This window comes from Papaver somniferum, chromosome 10 (assembly GCF_003573695.1).
Source record: "Papaver somniferum cultivar HN1 chromosome 10, ASM357369v1, whole genome shotgun sequence".
Taxonomy (NCBI): domain Eukaryota; kingdom Viridiplantae; phylum Streptophyta; class Magnoliopsida; order Ranunculales; family Papaveraceae; genus Papaver; species Papaver somniferum.
The window spans coordinates 51,181,419-51,206,894 of record NC_039367.1 but is presented as its reverse complement, the minus strand read 5'-3'; the positions used below and the strand labels follow the sequence as shown (position 1 = coordinate 51,206,894).

The following is a 25,476-nucleotide window of genomic DNA, read 5'->3' as shown; positions in this document are numbered from 1 at the left end:
TTAAAATGCGCTTCCATATCTCTTGGAAACTCCCATTTTAAATTAAATCCTTAAGCAGTCCATGAAGAGTACAAGGTTTACCTGCACAGACCATAAAGTAATCCCATGTTTCCAGTGCCAAAGGACACTCGATAAAGATATGATTAGAGGTTTCAATAGAGTTGTAATATAGAATTTACACACATTAGTTGCACCTCTTTTTTGCAGGTTATCTAACGTGGGAGCCTTTGCCATAAGAAAAAAGTGCATACTTAGCAAGCTGGAGTGGAGACCATATGAGAAATCCACAATCCCAGCTTCATACTCGAGCTGGAGATTCACACTAAAATCCCCTGACTTCGTTCCTGTCCCCACCAAAGTGTTATCGTTCAAAGGGTTTGAAAAAACAAGGTCCAGTAAGGCGACGACTACAGCGAGTTCAGGTATTTCGGCATCACAAAGGCTTCAAAATTGATCCCTACGTTCCAGGTTATGCCATTGACATCAACCACACAGAATTCTGACATTGTGGACTGTTTTGTAGTTAAAATCCTATAAAGGCTGGGAATGCACGTGGACGCACACCACTTGTCTTCCACGTTGATGATGTGGACTAGCAAGATTTCAACGACAGTCCAATTGAGAAATTGAGTTGGACTTTTCTCCCAAAAGCATGCACACGTAGGTAGACTAGTATAGGGGAAAAAAATGAGTATCCCATAACCTCTGTCGACTCATCCATGAATTAATGGCAGTCGTATATTGTTTTCTTATATACACGCATAAACATTCATAGTAACATGGCTCAAATTCATAGGCAACAATTCGAAGTTGAAGTTCAAAATTGCTCAGCAGACGAGCCCTTATTGGTTTCTGCAGATGTTCCCTTAGAAGTCCATGGGTGGAAATACTTGGGTACAGGTACAGTTCAGTGTTGGTTGCTTTATGATTTGTTTGGTTCCTGGTTGAAGTCTAGCCAGGTATCGACAGAAAATGATTTCGGATCAACAGAATGATCTTTATCACATGTATTACGCCATTTGGACACACTATCTTTTCACTGGGTGTTAATTGAAGTCTATGTTTACAGACCAACAAAGTGATCTTTATCACATGTATTATGCCATTTGGACACACTGTACACTGAGCTGAATGTAGTTAACTCATAGTTTTTATTTATTTATAGATCAAAAAAAAAAAGTCATAGTTTTTCATTCATCCTGTGCTGATTCTTAATTGAAATATCATGTTTGTGCCTCTGAATCTCTACGCCCAAAATTTATTTCTTTCTTATCGTTTCTTGTCTGGCTATACTGCAAATCAGTCGAGCAAGAGACTTCTACCATGAGCAGCCAGCTTCCTGGCTTTATTTTGAACCAGATACTGACTTAATGGTATGATACAACATTTTACCTCGATGTTGTCTAAATATATGCCGCCCCATGAGAATCAATACAAAGGTGCATGCAATACAAAAGAAAACTGAAAGACTATTGTGAAAAGTCAAATTTCCATGCATGAGAGGTCCAACCAAGCTTTTGCAACATGTTTTTCCTTAAGGGGGTTTAGCTCCTTGAACATTTCCTCTATTTGGTCCAGATTAAAGGACAGCAGGTAGTGATAGATATAGTGCAAGCTCAGATCAAAGTAAGGGACAAGAACCGGAATTAAGAAGTAGTAAACTTAGACGTTATTTACTAGCTGTTATTTGATGAGCAATAACATGCATATTCTTCATATCATACCAAAAGGGCTAACTTAGTCGTGAAAAGTGGGTATGAATTATAGTAAATAGACCAGGATATTCATGCAAATAAACATATCCTTCTAAGTACCAACATATAACCAGTGTCACATTAAGAACTCATAGGAAATGTTTTGGGACTCTAATAGATATTGTCTAACACACCCCATTATCTTACATGCAAAAAGACAGACATTAGTTAAAGATCATAAACACACATACTATGATGAAATTCTACTTCATGTAAGTCCTCTTTAATCATATTATTACCACAGATAATGACCTGGTTTGCCGATTGGATCAAATACTTTACGGCCTCTCCTGCCGAATAAGAAGAAATCGCGACCACTACAAGTAAGAAGAAACAAAATGTTTTGCTTTTTAATTATCATTATAAATTAAGAGAAAAGATCGTTAACTTGTAAACTATCTCACAATTTCAGCACCCATATCACACAACAACAAGTTTATAGCTATTACACTCTTCTACATTTTTAAAAAAAACGAGCACTATCCAAGACGTATAACACCAACATTTACCACTTTAAAAATCAGCTTTTAAAGTTAACAGGTGAAATTAAAATTGGTGGATTGTGAGGTTTGGTATCTTAGAATGCACTATTTTAGATGAGAATGAAAAACGTTACAAGAGGAATATACTAACAAAATATTAACCAACAATTCATTAGAAAATTGTGTCAATGGATTCTCCCTCATGTTATACTCGTAATAAATAATGATACAATAGCCAAGCAGTGAGTAAAACAATACCTGATCCCATACGGATTAGGAGGCCAGTCCCAGGGACGCTTCTTTTTCATAAACCTTGAAGAAAATAATTTATTCTCAGTTGTAACAATACTAATAGTACTAGCAACTAGTCGACTAAACACCCTAGAATCACCAGTAACAACTAAAAGAGGAGAAAAGCCATCATAAGAAGAAACAAAATCATGGAAGGCGTGCCTGAAGACACAATAACAGTAATAATAAGTAGAACTACATATGAAACTTTACGTGGTGGCTAGGCAAACATAAAGACACCATAACAATAAACAGTTAGCAAGGAATGCAGTAGGTCAAAATTACCCCGTGGTTGACTCCACTTCTTTCCCTTCTCCTGCAGTAAATCATGATATAAAACTAATAAGAACCAAATATAATAGAATAAATTATTCAACAAAGCATGAAACAGATGATAAAAGGAAAAAAATCAACATGATCATTTCTTCTCTTTGTGTACACTTGTAAGAGGAGATCAAGTAAGGCATTATATTTATGTGCGTAGGGTGTCCAAATAGCCAGAAGCTAGCATCTACCCTTAAAAAAAAAATCAGGTCCATTAGAGCAAAGAATTATCCAACCCAGCTGATCCCATTATCAGGTTCAATAACAATTCTTACACCATGTTACTTTTAGATTTTTAAAAATTTGCTCAGGACGCAAACCAAGTAATCAAAGATCTAATAATAACAATTACATTCACTTGGCACATACATCCAATGTGTGAAGTCAAAATGAATCAACATTTGGACTCACACAATTAAACTAGCTAGTAAGCGTTGTACTCGTATTTATATGCCAAGTCTTGGTAATGGGAGGAAATTATATGGCACTGTATCAAACAAAAGTCTACAAAAAAAATGGAAGAGGAAAAAATGTGCCTTTTTATGCATCTTCCATTTTCTTTCTCTGTAAATTTCCTCCTAGATCTCCAACTTAAAATGATCTGCTTCTCAAACTTCACCCCTTTTGACACTTTACAAGTTCATCGTCTAAAAACTTCTGCTGCTTTTTGTTGTTGCTATATCAATTATCAATAGATGGATGAATTACCTAGTGCTATGTTATGGATAAATTAGGAGTTGCATCTTAATTTATAGATAAAAAAAAATGTTTGAAGTCAGTTTACTTACTTGCTACTGTAACAAATAATACAAATTTAACAATCGAAAGCAGAAGTGAAAATTACCCTCATCACGACGGGGGCAACTCTCGCGATGAACTTCCTTCTTATCATCACCTTGTGATAGAACTCCAAGCTCTTTCATAAGCTTCTTGTCATCTTCTCCATGTTCAGAATGCCTAGCTGTCGAAGCTACGAATATATATGGATACATTTTCCTGTTACCACTCTTGTACCCAATTAACAACTCTTTAAAATCCTCCATGTCGCAATAAAAGTAATGTGGGTGAACATACTGTTCGGTTCGGTAAACTCTGGAGTGGCGAACTCTGTTTAATAGAACAGAAGAAGAAGATGAGTGAGTGGGTGATAAACTAGGGTTTGGTTTGGAGATCGGATTAGCAGATGGGGAATGTGGCGAGTAGACAGGAGCAGAACCACCGAATTTTCGTAAAGCCCGTATCATTGTTTTGTGTATTTTTCAATGGAAATTTAAGATCTGATTCTGCGATTTGCCGCCTTTGATGAGGCGAAGGAGAGATGAAATGAAGAAGAACGGCAACCAAGGCTTGAACCCTAACAAAAGCTTTTACTTTTTGGACCCGGGGTGCATATTATTTATGCATATTCATTAGGGGTGTATCATGCGTACCGGAGGGGGTGGGGGTGCGAATCATATGAACATGGGGTTAGTCGTGAGAGTTCAAGAGATTTTAATGTATTTAAATTCCTAGGGATTTAGAGGGAGTATACGAGAGTCTACACAATTTGGGGGAGTTTAACCCCAACTCCCCATAAATCTCTTGTTTTTTGAGAGATTTTGTTCAAGTACAAAAACATTATGAAATTCCCTCAAACTCCCCCAAATTGTAAACTCCATATACTTCTAGTGTTTTATGACTAACAGGGAATTTAAGAGATTCTATAGGGTGTTAGTCCTCAAGGGAGTTGGGTCTAGTTGTGTTTTTTCCTGTTAGTCGTGGGGCCCGTTAGTCGTGGGAGAGTTTAGAAGAGTCTTCCAAACTCCCTAGAAAACCCCTTTAGTCGTGGGGGAGTTTGAAAGAAACTCTTAAACTCCCTGTTAGTGGTAAAAACTAGAATCGTAGGGAGTTGGTTTGTTTTGGGAGTTCTAAGGAGTTTGCAGTGTATTTTTTCCTCACTCCAAATCTCTCAAAAAAGTAGAGATTTTGGGAGAGTCTCTCAAACTCCCTACACTCAAAACACCAAACTCTCTCAAAATCCCTACATTCTCTTACACTCCCTCAAAATCCCCAAGATCCCAAATACATTAAACTCCCCAATATCTATAGATGAATCATGAGGGTGACGTCTATAGATGAAAGCCTCCTTCTTGTAGTTCGATTTGCAGTTAGCACCATTCTCTCCATAACAACGGGTCCATAGAAACACCATCATCAACAACAACGAGCGACATCAAAATCTACAAGGAAAGTTGAAGACATTCAAGGTTTGCAAGCAACAATGGAACGAGAAAAAGAGCAAATTTTAAATTCAAGTAAAGCAACATACAAAGAGCAGATTTTTACATATATGTTAAAGACTTACAATACAATGAGGTAATTCTATATCCAAATATGGAGACTTATTTACGAGAGCAAAGAGAATCAAAAAGGTGAGAATTGTTGAAGTTTATGATTTCGAGACGATACAAGTTGTGAAGAATCAATCGGTAAAATATTCTCCCACGGCCATGGTTTGTTTTATTTTACTTTGTTTTGTGTTATTTCTCTTGTCTTTAAAAAAAAATGAGACAAGAAAAAAAGCCGTGGGGAAGGAAAAATATATAAGGAAGTTTCAAGCGACAAGGATTTTAAGAAAAAAGAGTTATAAATTGTCAATAAATTACGAAATTCGACAGTTTATCATCAATAGTTGAAGTCGAAGACGAAGACCAAGAAGATAAAGACGAGGAGCGGAAGACGTTTCTATTGGATGTCGTGAGAGTGGGGTTATCATAATTGGCGATCGGATGTGAAGGTGAGTAAGTAATCTCATCCTCGATAATAGTGGTTCATTTCCTTTCTTAGAGATCGTCAGAAAAATGGTTTTTCAAAATGTTAAAAGATGTGGGTTTTTAAAATACTTCGGAAGTTGTCCTTCCCACCATTCAACGTGTTGCAGGATTTCTCTCTTCATTCCTACCTGCACACATGTGAGACCCATAAAAAATTCGTCTTATTGAGTGCAATTATCATAAAATCCTTTTTGGTGAGGCAAAAGTCGAGGCGAAATGCTTATTGATCGCTCTCAAACATGCGTTCTCTCATTTTGGTGTGGTTATTTCTCACTCAACATTTAAGAATGAGAATATGTTCTCTAGCATTTCTAACTTCTTATTACTAGTATGCAGAAACTCTATGTCCTAATAACTCTTTCGATGCTTGGGACGCTGGAAAGCTTTGAAGTTGTAAGTTTTAGTATTATTTGCTCGAGGACTAGCAAAGTCTAATTATGGGAGAATTTGATAGGGTGTAGAATAAAACCTATTTATTATCTATTGTTTATGCTTTCTCTGCTGTGTTTTCTTGTAAATTATTTACTTTACGCGTGTTTTTGAGTTATTAGGTACTCTGGAGTCATACTAAAGAAAATTAAGAAGAAATTATCCAAATTGAGTAAAAAGGAAAAAATTGTCATTTCATGGGCGAACACTATTGTGAGCCGAGTCAAGGTTAAGGGGAAACTCTCTTCTGGAGGAGTACTAGTGACAGGCTAGCTAAGGTTAAGGGGATGTCAATTGGGGTGGTTCTTATCCAATGAGTGGGTTGTCACTATCCAGACCCAACTCATAACCCTACTAGAATCGAGAGATGTCCTCTCCTCTCGTTCATTTCATTCATGAAAGAGAAGAAAGCAGCAGTGGTTTCTGTCCGAGAGATTTGATGGAAAGAGAAGATGGTGATCGACGTGATGGGTATGAAGGCTAATATCGAGAACTCAGTAACGGGTTGGCTCGAATTTGGATTATGAAATTGAGAGTTAAAATGAATGAAGATGGGGTTTGCTTCTTCGGGTAAATCAGATGAAGAAATTGTGAATTGTTAAGGGTTTCTGAAGATAGAGAGGATTAAATTAAGATGGGTTCGATCTGTGAATCCGTGATCTGAGAGCTGCCGCAATGAAATTGATTCGAGACTTTGTAGTTGATGGTTTTAATGGCCGATTGATTTCAAGAAAATGAATTTGCAGAAATTGATACGGGACTAAACTTAGTTACAGCAATGGAAGATTGAGAAGCATATGGGATAGAAGGAGGAGCAGCAGATGTTGCTGTTGAATATGAAACGAAATTATAACAGTTTTGAGGTTGGATCTGTGATGGCTTGCAGTGGGGTTATGAACTTGAAATTCAAGGTTTGACTCAACAGAGGAAACGGGGGTTTGAAGCTGCTTCCGACTGAATGCAATGGTGGTGTTGAGTTGATGATGCAGGAATTGCAGCTAGGATACACAGGGTGGTGAACTGCTGCAAATGAAGATAAATAGATGTATGCTAGGTTCTTAAAAAGAGAAGACCAAAAGTTGAGGCCTGAAATTGGCCTGAGAAATGCCCAGAAAACAACCGAAACTCAGCCAAATTTCTCCGGCGGCGAATTAACTCAGTGGCCTGCGATGAACCAAGTCAGGTGATCAAATGAACGATCCATACTATTAGCTCAGACAAGTCAGCCTAGTTAGCCAAGTAAGAAGCTGACCCGGTGTCTGACTTCCCCTTTCTTTGACTCCTTTGACTAACAGAAGACCGTTAGGTCAGTTTTTAGCTTTAACGGTATCGTGATGGAATATTCTGTCGACGGTGACAGAACTCGGATGACCGACATGCAACTTTTTGGTCGGATTCCGGTAGCACCATGACAGTTCCGGGGACCAAAAATAACAGATTTTTGTGTGAGTTTCTCTCATGGGATGTGAAGACTTAGATTTGGAATTGGATGAAGAATTGAGTTAGGATTTAGAAGAGAAGGTGGAAGAATTTTACAACGACAAGGATATGGAATGTGGAATTGCTTAAGGAAAGGGAGTCTATTTCTAAGAGGATTGCTAGAAAATTGAAGCCTATAAATAGAGAAGTTCTCTACACACTTTTGACACACCTTTTTACACACAACACTTGTGTTTTTGCTTGCTTTTCAAAATTCTTCTTTTAATTATTTGTGTGAACTTTAAAAACTCTCCTTTTAATTATTTTTGTGAATTTCAAAAACATGAGTAGCTAATTTTCTTATTGATTGAGGATGAATTCCTAGTTCTTGACATGTTTTGAGTTTTGTTTTAAATCTACTTTGAAGTTTTTCACATGATTATTGTTTGTTTTTATTAATAGGAATGTTTATACATTCATGGTTGATTGATAGATTGTTTAGAGTGCACTCAAAATTGATTTGTTAATTTGATCTAAAGCTAGTGAAAGTTAGGGGATAAGTAATCGTTTCTTGACTCTTTACACAAGTAGAAAACACGAGACCTTGTGGAGAGATTCCGTGGAGCAATTGTGTTTGAAAACAACGTTAGCAAGTGGACCTTGATCTAAGAGTCTAACTACTAATATCAACCTAATAAGTTCATAAATCTTCATGTGTTTATTTAAATTACATCTTGAGTGATCTACTATTAGGTGGTTTGGTAAATAGAATCCGGTAGTCGAGAACTTTTGTATCCGGTGATACAAGGGATTTAGGGGTTTAACACTGATCTAGATGTTTTAACTACGGTTGGTGATAATCTGTGAATAATAAAAAGTGGAAAACAACATAACTTGATTCATTGTTTCGCAACGAAGAAGGATTCCTTGATCTTGTCTTTCTTATTGATTTTCCTTTATCTTTTAATTGCTTTGTTGTTTATTTTGCTTTATAAATTATATAATCAAAACCCCCCTTTTAGTGACTATTAAACAACTAGAAACTGTTGCTCCTCGTGGGAACGAACTTAACTATCACCATATTACTTGTTAATTGAGTGTAAAAATATTGATTAATTTGTTGTGGTTACGACACATCAAATTTTGGCGCCGCTGCCGGGGAGCAGCGGACGATTTTAGTTGTTTTTATTTTACTTTTTATTTTATTTTTATATTCTTGCTTTCTTAGATTCTATATTGTATCTAACTTAGTTTTTGAGAATCTTATTTCAGGTGTTATACCTTTGGTGAATGCTTAAAGAGGGCAGACCAAGTCCAATACGTCTTCGATCCGGCATTCAACTAAAGGATTTAATTCGAGCGGTTAACACTTCGCTTCCTCCTTCTTCATCAATTGAGTTCGCAGATTCGGACATAGAAGAAGAAGCAGTGACTGATCGTACACTCAAAGACCTAGCTTATCACAAGCTCGACACACAACAATGGTGTATCCGAAATAACTCAACCTTCGAGATCAATCCGGGGTTGATTAGAGAGTTACCAAAGTTTCATGGCATGGTGAATGAAGACCGAAACAAACATCTTATGGACTTTTATTCCATAGTCATGGCCATGCTTCCACCGGAGACTAATGCGCATGGAGCAATGTTGAAAGATTTTTCGTTTTCTTTAGCGGGCAATGCTAAGGAATGGTTGTATTATTTGCCTTCCGGAAGTATCACAACATGGAATGGGATGAAGAAACTTTTCCTAGAGAGGTATTTTCCCACATCAAAAGCTACTCAAATTCGCAAGGATATTTATGGGATGAAGCAACATGTGGGAGAGTCATTGTATGAATGTTGAGAGCGATACAAGAGATTGGCGGCAAGCTGTCCACACCATCAATTCAGTGATGTTATGATACTCCAATACTTCTACAAAGCTCTCCACCCAAGTGATAGATCTCTTCTTGACGCCGCAGGTGGTGGTGCACTAATGAAAAAGACGTTGAACCAAGCTAGAGAGTTGATCGAAAGTATGGCTACAAACTCGCAACAATTTTATACAAGAGATGAACCAACGTTAGGCGAGTGCATGAAATTAGTGATTCATCATCACACCTTGATCAAAGGATGGATAACATGGAGATAATGATTCAAAGGATGGCTACAGTAATTATTCCGGATGATGAAACCAAACAAGTAAATGCTTTGTATCCAAATCCAAGGCCAAGGTATGATCCATACTCCAATACCTACAATCCCGGTTGTAAGGATCATCCTAACTTTAGTTAATCAAACAAACAAGCGGCGGCTCCTAATCCATATTTGCAACAAGGTGGTTTCCAACAACCACGCTTTCAACCTCAACAACAATGCCAACCTCAAGTGAAGGAACAAGGATCTTCGATAGATGATAAGCTTAATGTCATGATGCAAGGTATTACGTCATTGTTTCAACAAAATCAACAAAAGACTGATTCGGACATCAAGGATTTACAAACTCAAATGGGACAATTGGCAACCGATGTGAACCTATTGAAATCTCAAGCATCTACAAAGCTTCCTTCACAACCATTTGTGAATCCAAGAGAGAATGTTAATGCGGTTACCTTGAGGAGTGGAAGACAAGTGGAGAATCCAAGTCATCATGAAGAAGCTAGTGAATAATTAGTAAAATACAATGACGAAGTCGCACCAAGGGAGGATTCAACACCAACCGCCCAATCCAAGGAATCAGTTCATACTTTCACTATTCCACCTTATTTTCCTAGTCGTTTTGCTGAGTCCAAGAAAGAATATCAAGACAAGGCTCTCCTGTACATCTTCAAGAAGATAGAAATCAACGTCCCATTCATCGTGGCCATCAAAACAATATGAAGGTATGCTAAGTTCATGAAGGAATTATGCACAAAGAAGAATAGGTTGCTTGATAACGAAATTACTAAAGTTGGCGAGAGTGCATCGGCTATGCTATTGAAGAAGATGCTTAGAAAGTGCACAGATCCCGGTGGTTTCACGGTACCAATTACTATTGGTATAAAAAGGTTTGAACATGCTTTACTTGACTTGGAAGATTCCATTAGTGTCATGTCGGCTGATATATATGTCTCATTGAATCTTGGACCTTTGAAATAGACAAGAGTTAGTATCCAATTAGCAAACAAGTTTAACATATATCATAAGGGACTTGTAGAAGACAATCTAGTGCAAGTAAATGATCTTATTTTTCCGGTTGATTTCTTCGTGGTGGATATGGAGAACAACGAGAACCGGTCGTGTACTTCTTTACTTCTAGGGAGGCCATTTATGAAGACCGCAAAGACGGAGATTGATGTTGATAAGGGTACACTCACTATGGAATTTGACAAGGAAATAATACACTTTAACATATTTGAAGCCATGCGCTATCCAAGTGATGTGCATTCCGTTTACTCCATTGATGTGGGATTTTTAATGGCACTACTGCGGATATCCAACAGCAGCTTCCCGAGAGGTCACCCATCGTGTGACTACTCCCGGACGAGAACATTTAACTGAGAAGCTTTTCCCACAACTCAGTCAAGTGAACCCATCAGTCTTGGTATAATGTAGACGTTCCTTGTCTCTTGTGAGAGCAGCATCTGCCATAATCTCCCAGCAAACTCCCCCACCCGAGCCCAAGCGAAAAAACCCTAGTTGTATCCCAACTAACACCGATATTGTTCCCACCTACCCACTGCGGTCATCCAGCAGTGTGGGATTTTTAACGACACTACTGCGGATATCAAACAGTAGATTCCCGAGAGGTCACCCATCTTGTGAATACTCACGGCCAAGCACGCTTAACTGAGAAGTTTTTTCCCAGAACTCAGTCAAGTGAATCCATCAGGCCTCGGTATAATGTAGACGTTCCTTGTCTCCTGTGAGAGCAGTATCTGGCATAATCGGCCAGCATACTCCCCCAACCGATCACAAATAAATGACCCATAGTTGTATCCCAACTAACACCATATTGTTCCCACTTTCCCACTGCGGTTATCCAGCAGTGTGGGATTTTTCCACTTGCCCTCTGCGGTTATCCGCAATGGCTAAGTGGGGACAGTATTGGTGGAGGGACGGGTCATTACAAATGGTATCAGAGCCGACGATGGGTCACCTGCCGAGGGTGGAAAGGTACGCTGGACGGAGTTGGTCCAGGTGCTTCTCATTAGGGGCAGAGAACGTCGGAGATCTGGGCTTGCGAATATATTCTGGAGCCGAGGACGACTCCAATTTAAGGTGGTGGTGTTGTAATACCCCAATATTTCGGCAGTGGATGGCCGAATGGAATATAAGTAATGATTTTTCCTTTCCTAACACCGAGTCCTTTTCAGCACAATTGGCTCCAGAGTTGGCAGAAAACTTTGCACTGAAGCGTGCTCGGGAGGGAGTAATTCAGGGATGGGTGACCATCCGGGAAGTTTATGTTGGATTACCGCAGCGATACCCGTTGAAACCCCACACTGCTGGATATCCTCAGTGGCTAAGTGGGGACAATATCGGTGGAGGGACGGGTCATTAGAAACATTGTTTTATGGGATGAAACTATGATGAAATCTTCACCTTTACGCATACACATAATTACAATGGCATTCATACGATTATGTCGATGTCATATCTATAAAGTTCAAAATATAAGCGATATAATTCATAGTCTAATTCCTTATAATTATGATCATATGATCATGTCTTACTACTAGAGTAAAATATTCATTCAAAGCTTCGCAGTTATGATTTCAACATAGCACGACTTGAAATATACGTTAGGAATAAAACAGTTCAAGTCAATATTACTAACCTTAAAAGGAAGGATGATGTCGTTGTTGTAGCTCGTTACTTCTTCACATTCTTCAGGTCTTCGGGTAATACTTGTGTGTCTCATATTCCTAGACTATCTAGTCTAACCTATACGAAGTTGTCTCTAGTACATAATTAAGCGACTCTTGGATGAGTTTTGATTCACTAAAATATGAAAAACAAACTTGACATACCAATGTTTGGTGGGTTCAACCGAGTTATGCTATAATAAAATGGAACTGGGAGGTCTTTGTTGATGTTATAGTAAATCTGTAAAAAGCTGAAGAAAAATTATTTGAGACTAATGTTGCTTCTGATAAAGATCCCACTAACTAAGAGCTCTTGAACAATTGAGTGGACAATATGACATGATTCCACAACAATGCAACACTATGATGTGCCAAAAATAAAGAATTTCATGGATTAAATAAGGTGATGCTTCAAGATTTTTCACACTAAAATCAAGATTAGGCAGATCCATAACTCTATTTCTGAACTAGAAAATGGTAATGGCATCATCATTTCAACTCATCAAGGGATAACAGACCTTTTTATTAATCATTTCTCTATAAAATTTCAAGCTCAACCGGTTTCCTTCTCTGAAGATACTTTTTCAGTTATACCTAAAGTTATCACTACTGCAGATAATGCTTTCCTTGAGCACACTCCATCTGCTGAAGAAATTAAAGATGCGTATTTGATCTAAATCAAGATAGTGCACCTGAAACAGATGGATTCTCTGGTTCTTTCTATAAATCTGCATGGAATATTATTCAACAAGACCTGGTATCAGTCATCTCTTACTGCTGGAGGCAAAAGTTCATACCCAATAGGCTCAATTCCATTTTCTTGGTGTTACTACCAAAGGTAAAAGGTGCAAAAAAGGAAAATCAGTTTAGACCAATAGGTCTGAGCAACTTTTGCTTCAAAATATTTACAAAAATCATCACAATGAGAATGAGCAGTTCCATTTCCAAGGTTGTTCCACCTCAGCAAGGAGCATTTATTAAAAACAGATGCATTAATAATAAAAAAAAATTGATTGCATCTGAGCTAGTCAATGAAATGAAGATTAAAAGAAGAGGCGGGAATGTTGGGTTGAAACTTGATATCTCTCAGGCCTTTGACCCTCTCAGTTGGGATTTTTCATTTCAGTTCTACAACATTATGGCTTCTCCAAGGGGTTCTGTGACCGAATTTTTGTTCTTCTCAAGACAACCAAATTATTTGTGATTGCAGAAGATTTATTGAGCAGACAGATTTCCTAATACATAAATGAAGGTAAAATACTGCCAACGGTCATCAAAAATGAAGTCTATCCATCTCATTTATTTATTTATTTTTGCAAATGATATCTTCATATTATGCAACGGGCATAAGAATTCTCTTAATAATTTACTTCAGATTCTTCATGACTATCAACTAGATTCTGGGCAGATCATTAGTAGAGAAAAAAGAAAATGCTTTTTTGATGGGGTTAATATAAATATAAGAAGGAGCATTACAGATCATCTTCAAGTTAACTTATCTGAATTCCCTAACAAATATTTGGGTGTAGTTCTTGCTCATGGAAGGATTAAATCTATTCATATACTTCACTTTGTGATCTCAGTTAGCTAGATGGATGGGTAAATTATTAAGCTTCAAAGCTAGAATCAACTTAATTAAAACAGTATTATGCAGTATCCCTGTGTACTCTATGTCCATTTACAAATGTTCTAAGAGTGTGATTTAAGCTTGTGAAAAAATCATAAGAAACTTCTTGTGGTCAGGCAATCCAGAAAAAATAAAAATTGTTACCCTTGAATGGGAACATACTTGTGCTCCTATTGAAGAAAATGGATTAGTCATTAAAAGACTTAAAGACATTAACAAAGCTCTCTTGATGAAATTACTATGGAAAATTTAGACAATGGATGAATTATTAATGGGAAAAATTCATCCTGGCTAAATTCAAAAACAGGATTAATGAATGGGTTACTCATTACAGACAATCATCTGTATGGCCAGGTCTTAAGTTGGTCAAAAATGAACGTGATGTTAATACCAGATGGATAGTGCGCAGTAGAGCTTCAATAAATGTTTGGAAGGATAAATGGATCATAAATACTACTCTATATGAATCTTTTCCAAATGATGCTTTTATCACTCGGCATGCCAATATGAAAGTCAGTGACTAGTTAACCATCAATGCAAAATTCCAGAGTCACTGTTATAATACTTCACTATTGAAGATCTTCCTACTTTAACTGATGGAGCTGATAAAATGATTTGGAGTGGGCATCATTCTGGTTAATTCATAGTAGCACATGTTGTTAATAGTATAAGAAAGAAAAGGCCTAAATTTCATTGGTACAAGAAGATATGGAAAGCCTGTATACCTCAACTGCAAGTAATGTTTGGAAAATCAAAATAAATATTTGTGCCACATGAGAAAAGCTTAAATCCAATGGATCATGTTCTATGGCATTGCTCTTATGGACAAAAACTGTGGAATTGTCTTGGATGTATTTTTTATTTTTTATTTCTTAAATCCATTATCTTTTAATGATATTCTTCAAGATGCTATCTTGAAAATTCCAGTCATCAAAGAAATTTGGAGTATTGCTGCCTACTGCACTTTGGTAGAACTTTCGAAAACCAGAAATGAAGCTTGTTTTGATATTTACATATCATCTAGAGTTCAACTCAAAAGAAGATCAAAATATGGTTGAGTGCAGATAGACTCACAGGTAATATGTGAAATGATTCTTATGATTTAGATATACTCAAATACTTCAATATACCTTGCATGCAAGTTAAAACAATTCAGGCCATTGAAATAAACTTTTCTCTGCCCATCGAAAATACCATCTTACTCTGTTGTGATGCTGCATCTATAGGAAATCCTGGGAATGATGCAGGGTTTAGGTTTATTTGCAGAGATAACACTAATGGATTTTTCATTGCAGAATGCGGAGGTATTGATCTTGCTACTAATTTCATAGCAGAGCTAGTTGTAATAATAAGAACACTAGAATGGTCTATAAGAAATCACTGGCGGAGAGCTTTGATTTAAACAGATTCTTCATCAGTAATACAAGCTCTTACAAATGATAAAATACCTTAGATATTCTGGTCAAGATGGAAAATATGCAAAGATACCATTGATATACAATTCAGACATGGATATATGGAAATAAATTTTAGTGAAGACAAGTTAGCAAAAAGGGGTGCTGGAATGGTAAGTGGCCAGACCTGTCAATACATAATAAAACCCAACTTTCTACATTGTCTAGGGAATCCTACACAACCTTATTATAGGTTTGCATAATTTTTGATGTCTTTGAATCCTTAATGGATTCCTTTATTTATTTTTATCCTTTTTTGTTGTAAATTGATAGTTTTGAAATTAATATAATTGTTTGCTTAGCAAAAAAATAGAATAATGTGGTCCCCACCTTCAGTTGACTCTATCAAGTTTAATGTGGATGCTAGTACAAAGGACAATGAGAGTGCAGTAGGAATTATTTCTCGAAATGATAAGGGTGGGTTCATATGAAGCCACTCTGTCTACTTATAAGGATCTCGTATTTGTTCAGAAGCTATTAAGTTCGTCCACGTGTTGCGTTATACTAAGGAAAAAAGTGTGAATAATTGTATTGTGGAGGTCGACTCACTCTCATTAACTCCATCTCAAAAAATCCCCTTGCAGAATCAGGTGCCATATTACGGAAGTTTGCAGATTGATGAAGAACTTCACTTCGATTCAAATTCAAATTTATCAACAATAAAGGAAACACGGTTACCCATAATCTAACTAATTATGCTAGAATCAACCATGTTAGTGAAAAATGATTGTTTTCATCTTCCTCGTGTATCTTAGCTGCTTTGGCAACTGAAATGGTAAAAAAAAATAAAATTATAGAATAGTATGAAAAATCAGATATCTATAGGATGAAATATCTTGGACCAATATTACAAAAGTAAATAAAGTTTGAGTGGGGATCCATGGACACTCTTAGATGGACAAGTTCAGACAAGATTTGCGTCATTTTCTTCGCAAAGCCCATTTTAATGATATGTTCCTCTTATAAGACTCTACATTCCTACAAAAAAATGAACACAATTCGATATGTATAAAACGACTATCTACCCCTTTGAATATCAGTGTTAACGGCTGAAATTAAGATCGGCAGATGGTGAGGTTTGCTATCTCGAATTGCGTTCATTTTTTTTGCAGGAATGTTGAGTCTTATAAGAGGAACATATTATCAAAATATTACACTAAAATTCATTGTCATTTGGGTTTTACGAAGAAAATTTGGCACATATTTTGTCTGACCTTGTCCATCTAAGAGTGTCGATCCTCATAAGCTATAAAAATATACTTTTAAATGACGTAAGTAGAGAAGAAAGTAAAAAATAACAAACATTCTATTTGAACTTCCCAAAAAACCTATGGGAAAACCGCTCCTCACAAAACTTTTAGTTGCCCCCTGTTGTTCTCCGGCGGGGCCCACCGGGACCCACCAAAAAAAAACTGTGAGAGCTTTTTCAAATGTTGTTTTTGTGTGGTTTAGAGCAGTTCCTATTAGAGCATGGCTCGGTTGAACCCACCAAACGTTGGTATGTCAAGTTTGATTGTCATATTTTAGTGAATCAAAACTCATGTTAAAAGTCGTTTTATTATGTAGTAGAGTTAAACTTCGTATAGGTTAGCTTGAAAGTATTAAGATATGATACATTACAAGTATTGCGAATACTTAAAGGTGTGAAGAAGAAAGGAGCTACAACGACTACAATCATCCTTCCACTTGAGGTTAGTGATATTTGACTTGAACTGTTTCATTCCCTAACGTATCTTTCAAGTCGTGCATATTGAAAACATAACTGCGAAGCATATTTTAACGCTAGATAGACATAGTATTAAGGAATACGATACGAGGTTTATTTCTTAACCATTAAACTTTGTAGATAAGACATCACCATAATCATTTGAATGCTATTGTGATTATGTATGGGTATGAGGTGAGGATTTCATCCTAGGGAACAATGTTTACATGTGTTCTAAGGAAGTAAGTTCATAAACTTGTTTTCTGAACCGAAAAGAAAATTGGCAGGTGTTATTGGTTTTGTTATTCATTTCATATCTTATGAACAACCAATATGTGCGATAGAGTATAACCGCTCACAACTTGTTGTGTTTTTGGTAGAACTAATCACAAATACCTGACTTTTGTATTGGTATAACTTTTATTAGTAAAACCAATCTTAAGTAATCACCGTGATATGATCGGATTATGTATGCCTTGGGGAAAGGGAACCTATCCTTGTAAGGGAAAGGGGAACCGATCCTAGTAAGGGAAAGGGGGAACCGATCCTTGTATGGGGTGCATCAAGGTTTACAGCAGAAAGGGGAATCAATCCTGTGAACATGTGCAACGCATATAAGTTAGCTACCATATATATGTGGGGAACCGATCCTAGTACCTAATTAACCGAATCTTTTGGGAAGCTAGTGTGACTATGCGTAGTACTCACATGGAGGTAGAACCAAAACTTGTTTTGGTAGAACCATAAACCCATGATTGTGAATGTTGGTTTGATCAATCACATATTTCTTGAAATTCATATGAACCAATTCTAAACTTGTTTGGAAGTGTGGAAAATCGGTTTCAAGGTTGTAAGTGTGAAAGAGAACTTACAAAGTAAGGATGCCGACAAACTTTGAACACGTGTTGTGAATGTTTATTTCTATAATTGTTCAAAGATATTCCTTAATGGCTAAGGGAAGAGAATCCCAGGATCGAAACACAAATAAGTTAACAATATTTTAATTAAGGTTATTAATTTCATTTTGTATTGAAATTACAGAATTAGTAATGTGCACTTACTAATTATATTTTCCAAGAGATTTCGATCGTTATTTTTGGAGAGAGCATTTACAAGAATTATGAAAACCGAATTTGTGCATTTATGAATATCTTGAGAATATTTTCGGTTTTGGAAATTCCTTCGTGTCCAAACTTCCTTGTCTATAAATACACGAAGTTTTCCCTTCTAGCAAACTAATCCTTCGTAACAACAGATTTACTTTTTTTTTTTGTTACTGGTGTAGCCGCCTATCGGAGAGGATAGTAATCTAATTAGGTGAAATCTCTTACGGCCGCTCGTTTTAAAGTCTTTTTTGGGATTGAGAAGCTCTAGCGCGACCCGTTGGTGGGAAACTAGATAATTGCGGTTTATCTTCGTTTTCGGTTGATTTGATTGACTAACGGTGGTAGAAATCTGATTGCACCTAGTTTGTTTATTCTTGAGAATCTTCTCTTCTGATATAAGATTCACTCAAACTAGTTCAGATTTTCGACAGGGATCTTTAGACTGTTATTAGTTCTAAAGATGATCTTGTGATAATCCATTGTTAATAGACTCCATTATGTGCGTGATTGATCACAAGAGATTCAAGTGATTGTGTGCAGGTTTTTATTGAAGGTTTAAGAAGATTTGAGGACAAGGAAGATATTGAAGATCTGACTTGGGTTTTATAATCTTTGGTGTGCACAATAATTTTTTCGGTAAAAGAGGATCCAATTAATAATCGGTTTATCCCTGTGGTAGATTGGATTGATTAATTGAGTAGATCGGCATAAATATGTTTCCTTGTGATTAAAGGTATTGATTGGCTTAATATTAAATGATTGCCTTAGGGTGATTGAATATAAGGTAGATTTAGACCGGACGAAGGAGTTTATGTTGAGATAAACGGATTAGCCTTTGTCCGACTCATATCACTTGGTTGAATAGAGTTGATACGAAACAAATTTCTTGTTCCTTTACTGTTTGGAATACGAATCAAAGGGATTGCTTCAAGTACGTGACTTATTCACAAGTCGGAGGCGTAGGAATACGGACGGAACTAAGTGAACTATAGGGTTAATTACTTGGTCTCAAATATACGAAGTTAGGTGTAATTTTGTGTAGCAGCTTAATCCTGAGAGTATTCAATTCTGGACTAGGTCCCGGGGTTTTTCTGCATTTTTGGTTTCCTCGTTAACAAAATCTTGTTGTATCATTTACTTTTATTTTTCGCATTATGATTGTTTTATTATAATTAAAGTAAATCACACAAACGTTAATTCATATTTACTTGATAAGCAATCCTATTATGTTTGGTTAAGTCCGAACCTTTGTATCAAGTAAACATACTTCGTTGTTGTATTGTCTCGATCTCGTATCCATAGACGATCACACGAAGTGTGAACCGATTAGTTGTATTGTCTCGACTCAGTCCTTAGACAATCACTTTCGTAAAAAGGACTTATAGGTAGGAAAAGTTTTAGCTTGAGGTATATTTGGGTGCCCTCTCCTTTTCAGTTCATATTTGCTCCCACTATGGACTCAACAAACATGAAAATTGGATGTTCAAACCAACAAGCGCCAGTGTTTGGGTACCCTTGTTAACCTCTACACATAAAATAATTAAGAATACTTACTCCAACATCATCACCATACTGAGGTAAATCAACGTACGTTGTTGTGGCTCCGAGTCATCTGATGAAACCTTTGAACAAAACTAGAACCAAAAACGTCGTTGCCAGTGTTCTTATGTAAGTTGTTCTTCATATACATGTCCAACATTGGAAATCTTAGTGTCCCTCTTATTTTTTAGGATTGGTTTAGCAACACGGGAGTAGGTATACCACCAATACTGCAAATTACTCCATAATTTTAGTATTTTGGTTAAATAATCTACATTTGTTCATAAAATCTATTTAAATTTAGTAATAATAATAAAATTTAAAAATAATAATTTTGATATTTACTTCTATGATGCCCCAGAAACCAGTGAAGTTTTCTTGGCCCAGGGATGCTTGATCCAGCCCACAGTACAATTCTGCTAAAAATTGCAGATCCCCAGTCATAATTTGGTGCTTTGTCGAGATATTCTAACGCTTCAAGCCAACCAACATGAGCAACAAAAGTTGAGTTTGGAAAGAATGTCTGAACATTCTTTCGAGTTCAGGATAGTCATCTACATGTTATGGGTTTCTGGGTTTGGTTAGGAAAGACTTCAACGCTGCACATCTGATCCCACCTCCTTTCAGATTTTTACAATCTTGACGTATTTCTGATTCCACAAACGAGAGAAAAAGCGTCTCACATTTACTATTTGATATCCATTCATCTTGGTTGAATGGTGGCGGGTCTCCCATTCCACTTGGGATCCCAATAATGAAACACAAATCAAGGGGCGGAATTCCTATTACAAGTATAATATCAACTATGATTAATTCTTTTGATTATTTAATAATTATTTAAAAAATAATAATTTAAGTTAAGTTAAGTTAAAAAACTTACCAATTTCGAAATCCATAAAATGGAATGTGTGTGTCGTCGTCCACCACCTTTCTACCACTGTTTTAGGAATTTTGTTGTTATGTTTTCTAGGCTTCATTCTATAAAGCGCACGCCAAGGATATCTGTCAACCTTTTCTCGGACTGCAGGGGATAAACCAATATAAACAATATTTATTTCACAAAATCCACCTCTCATGTTATAATAATCCTCAGACCGATCTTGATGCCCCGACACATGACTTGGGACTAATGATGAAGCAACAACGATATTTGGCGAAGAAAACTCTGCTTCTCGATTTTGAGAAAAATCCACACCTGCGTTAGGCAGCGGTGTCGATTCATTTTTTCGATCTCTTCTCTTCTTTATACTATTCGCCATTCTTCTCACTAAGTTGTTTATATTATGTTAGAATTTTTTGATTTAAAAAAGTTTTAGAAGAAGAAAATGGTAGCGGTGTGACTGAAACTGAAATTAGTAGAACGAATTTATAGTGCTGATATAATATCATTGCAAATATAGGCGTTGGAGAGTCGAAAGTTGGAGATTTCGGTTCTAACGCCCGCATTGGTGCTTCACGCGCCAACGGTCATGTCATCAGCGCGTGCGTTGGTTCTTCCAACGCCAGTATTTTTACCTTGACTCATGCCTAATGATTTAAAGCCCTATGCTTTACCATGGTGGAAAACCAAATTTGATAATCCACATGGCTCAACAAAAAATTTCACTGGGTCATTGCCATAAAAATCGCCCTTAACAGCTCGGTCTGTTTAATTTATTCTTATCAATGACTGTATGGCAAAAATATTTTAATTTATTCTTATCTCCTTTCCGACTCGATTTTGTTTTTGGGGTTCATCTCATCCAAAGTCGGATCTTTTTTAATCCTTTTTCTATCTGAGGAAAGTTCCTTTTTCAAACACACCTTTTTCAGTTTTTAATCTCCTTATTTAATTCTCTCGTATGTAAATCGGTACTCACGATTCTAATTTCTCTTTGTCAGATTCATCCCTTCCCTCCGACCCAAACCTGATTGGATTTTGGCAGAAGCACAACATAGTGGCGGCCAGAAAGCATCTTGGTCGTTTAATATCTCCAAAAACGTCAGTCAGAGGATTCCAATTGATTGTTAGACTTATCAATTGCAACATTCTATCCACAAGGCAAGTACAGATTGAACTTTAAATCCAACTTTGCATTCTTCATTGTATTTGTTGATGCACAAGATCTGCTTGGTCCTGGTCTAACCTGGCATGAATTCCAACTCAAGTTACTTGGCAAATAATCACCCATTTATAATCAGAGATCAACCAACTTCTGCTCAAAGTTCAAGTTAATATCACTCTTTGCTCTTTCCATCAAAAATGGCCTCTTCATCATTTGCATCAAGAACTGTAATGTGTCTTAATAAAACTATAAAGCATGTTGCTTTAGAAGGAAGGGGAAGATTCGTAGAATCCTTTGCTTTGGTTGGATATATCTGTAGGGAAGATGTGGAATTTATTAGAGCCCCGCAGTTAGCTTTGCAGTTAGAATCATCAACACAAATAGGAGAAATGTTTTCATCTTCAGGATTCATAGTAGACCAATCTTTCAGAGAATTCTAAGAACAAGACCTCATTCAGTGGGTATTCAGTGGGTGGTCACCTTATGGTCGTAATGCCTTTCACATGGTTGTTCAGAATGTAATTTTCCAGTATGAGGTGTTCAACATTGAATTCGGAGTCAGAGTAGATCTAAACTGGAGGGTGGGGGTGGGGGTGGGGGAGGGGTGGGGGAAGCTAGAGTTTCAGATTCCCGTCTACAACTTGTAGGAAACTAGCTTTCTCTGAGGCTTTTTATGTGCCTAGAGTAGGTCTTTCTAGAGTAGGTATGTGCTATACTCGCTGAGATGTGGACCATGTGGTTCACGTTTGTAAAGTCATAATCGATACATTTTGGAAGTTTGGAAAAGCAATAAAGAATCTTTGACGAGCAAGTCTCTTACAAAGTGTCTCGGCTTGCTGAAACATTCGTCGGTGCAGATCAAAACAAGTATAGGTCAGACATTCTTAAGATTGTTAATGAATGCATCTTGTCTGCCTTTGAGGATGCTCCAAGACAGCTTAGTTTCCTTGAAGCTGCACTACATTTTGTTTATAGGCTTCTTCCAACATCAGACATCCTAGATATGTAAGTAAAGTACTCTTATCCGATAGAGTTAGAATAATATTAGTTACTTTAAACAAAACCTACGGGTCTTCCTTTTCCCTAGCCTCCCCCAACTTGTTTGGGACTAAAGGCTCGGTTGTTGTTGTAGTAATAATTTAAACAAAATAATAGGCATTCTGTAACATCTGGTTGTTTTGTGAGTAGCTTAGAGGATGTCCAGAAACGAACAGTGAATGTGAATACTAATGAAGATCCTAGTGGGTAGCGTCCTTATGTCACTTTTGTTGACCATTTACATGAGAAATGTGCAAAGAAGGCCGGTCTTAATGTAATTCTAAAACACCGGGCTCTTGCTCCCACAGTTCTATGCTATTCTAAAGCAGCCTTTGATCTTTTCTCTTGACGAATTATTTTCATTCTTTCAAATGATTAACTAAGAATATTTAGTTATTAGTATCTGGTCAAACACGGTGGCCATGTTTTGCTATTAGTTCTGTACTGCAGTTTAATGTTCATTCATGTTATAAATAGTTACATATGCTTGTTTCATAAAAAGTTCTACTTGTACCAGCTCAAATAAAAAGATTGAGCAACCATGCTCAGTCATATGGTTCTAGGCTAGCTCAGATCAGCGGTTGGGTTTGAGCTGGTAGATATTGTTGCTATGTATGGATCTATTCAAAGCATGCTTCTTTTGTGTGTGGTATGATGATCTATTTTATAAGATTTTCGCTCTCAGTATTCTAGATCAAGTTCCTATTCAAGCCAAATCGTATGCTAATTAACTTGATCTCATGCCTGACATTCTGGAATTCGATGCATCCTCTTGACGTTTCCTGGTATCTTTTGATTTGATGCATCCTTTTAATTATGCTATTAAAACAGGAGGCATTGGACTAATATTGCGTGATTTCGCAGGTACACATAACGGGTCTAAATGTATCTTCTTAGAGACAGCGCAGAGTCCAGAACAGGTGGATTGTAAAGGTTTGTGGCAAGAAATTCAACGGGCAGAAGATATGAAGCTGGATAAAGTGATTTTTGAACTGGACTCACAATTAGTGGCTGATGCAGTCACCAAGGAAGACTTCAAATCAGACTGGAAATTTTGTAATTTGGTTTTAGATATTAAGAGTATTATTAAGAATAAAATTTCTTGGCAATGTTGTTATGTGCCTAAAAAAAACTAAGGTAGCAGATGTCTTAGCAAAACTAGCTAGAATATGTCTGGATCTTAGTTATCTCTGAAGACATTTTACCTCAATTAAAAGAGGACGCAAAACATGTAATCTCTGACACTTGATCAATAAAATTTCCAGTTTCAAAAAAAGAACAAGGGAACTTGATGTCTGCAGTTGTTTGTGCATTCTATCTGAAGCCAATGATTATTGCACCAAGGATGTGTCGGTAAACTTTGGATGCACTAGTTACTTAATCCTTGAAGTAGTTCACTAGTCTTATTGAATTCAAATTTTCCTGTGACCATCATTCTGTGAACAAGGGGTTAGTTTAGACCATTTTATTTTGAATCACTGCTCACATGTGTATACAAACAATTAGCCATTTGGTTTCTTCAAAACACAAGGTTTATAAACAATTCTTTTACTACTCCGTAAATATTTGCTGAGGATGCCTTCAAAAGAATTCTGTAATTTCTTACTTCCTCTTGTAAAATTAAGAAACCAGGTTAGTAGATTAACAAATCTCTCCAGAGTCCTCTTCGTCAGTGACCGTCTTCAGATTTCAATTTCCAGTTGTGTGAACTCTAGGATAGTTTATCTTAAGCGTGCTAAGAATAAGATTGCAGATCGACTTGCACGTCGAGCCAGGCGATTTAGTTTAAAAGACATTTGGTTTTCCTCTCCTCATTTCTTACAAAATGTTTTGAGGGAAGAACCATTAGCTAAAATTTGTAATGATCTTTTCTCTTAATGAAATTTGTGTGTTTCTCATGAAAAAAAAAGAAGATAAACAAATACGCTTTGGTTTTTCACACACAAACCCCTATCTAGATTGGGGTCTTTGTTTAATAATAGAAGATGCGTGCAATGAAATTGTCATTGGCTAAAGAAGTATGCAAGGGGGAATACATAAACATCAATGGCTGTAGATGCCTGACTTTATCAATTCTACTTTGTGATCGTTCAAATTCAGTTGTAAGTTTTAACTCGGTCAATATGTTGGTAGAAACCAGTACTTCGAATAACTTTCTGTAATTTTTTTCAGTTTCAATTCTTCGTAATTTTTATTAGAAAAAAAAATTGTATCCGGCAGTGAAATTCTTGAGTATTTTTTCTCTATGGTTCTTTCAGTCGCTCAATTCATTGGGTTTTTCAAGTTGTTTTTTGTGTGATAATGGGTGGGTGTTTATCGGACATCGAGGGAAACAATCAATCAAAGGTACAAAGCCAGTCGGTCCTATTTCTTCTACTACCACGACCAACAACTAATGATACGATTCTCATGGCTGCCAATAATCACGATATTTGAATCCAATTACTTTTGTGTATGGGCTCGGTGATCTTTTTCTCGCAAGTGGTAAAGAAAACACAAAATTGGTTAAAAAGACCAAGATCAATAATTCCTGGGTGAAAAGGACATCTAGATTTTGATGTTGTTTAAATGGACAAAAATATAAAAATAGCCAGGATGTAACCAGTTTTATCCTATCCATTT

General features: G+C 36.7%; 1 protein-coding gene and 1 long non-coding RNA gene across 3 annotated transcripts; one reads left to right on the top strand and one right to left on the bottom strand.

Annotated features, from left to right (window-relative positions):
* Nucleotides 1-1,690: 1,690 nt before the first annotated feature.
* On the bottom strand, nt 1,691-4,210 carry LOC113315215. Of its 2 annotated transcripts, XM_026563522.1 has the most exons (4): nt 3,696-4,210; nt 2,813-2,843; nt 2,495-2,548; nt 1,691-2,071 (listed from the first exon to the last, which is right to left on the bottom strand). In XM_026563522.1, the coding sequence occupies exons 1-4, from the start codon at nt 4,093-4,095 to the stop codon at nt 1,990-1,992; spliced, it is 567 nt and encodes a 188-aa protein (XP_026419307.1). In that variant the 5' UTR covers nt 4,096-4,210; the 3' UTR covers nt 1,691-1,989. The 2 variants fall into 2 exon arrangements, with proteins under 2 accessions (XP_026419307.1, XP_026419308.1); XM_026563523.1 differs by lacking the exon at nt 2,495-2,548 and having other exon boundaries at nt 1,742-2,071.
* An 18,619-nt stretch (nt 4,211-22,829) lies between these two features.
* Nucleotides 22,830-24,130, top strand: LOC113317649. Its single transcript, XR_003343810.1, has 2 exons — nt 22,830-23,639; nt 23,719-24,130. It is a non-coding gene; the product is annotated as an uncharacterized LOC113317649 (long non-coding RNA).
* The last annotated feature ends 1,346 nt before the right edge of the window (nt 24,131-25,476 follow it).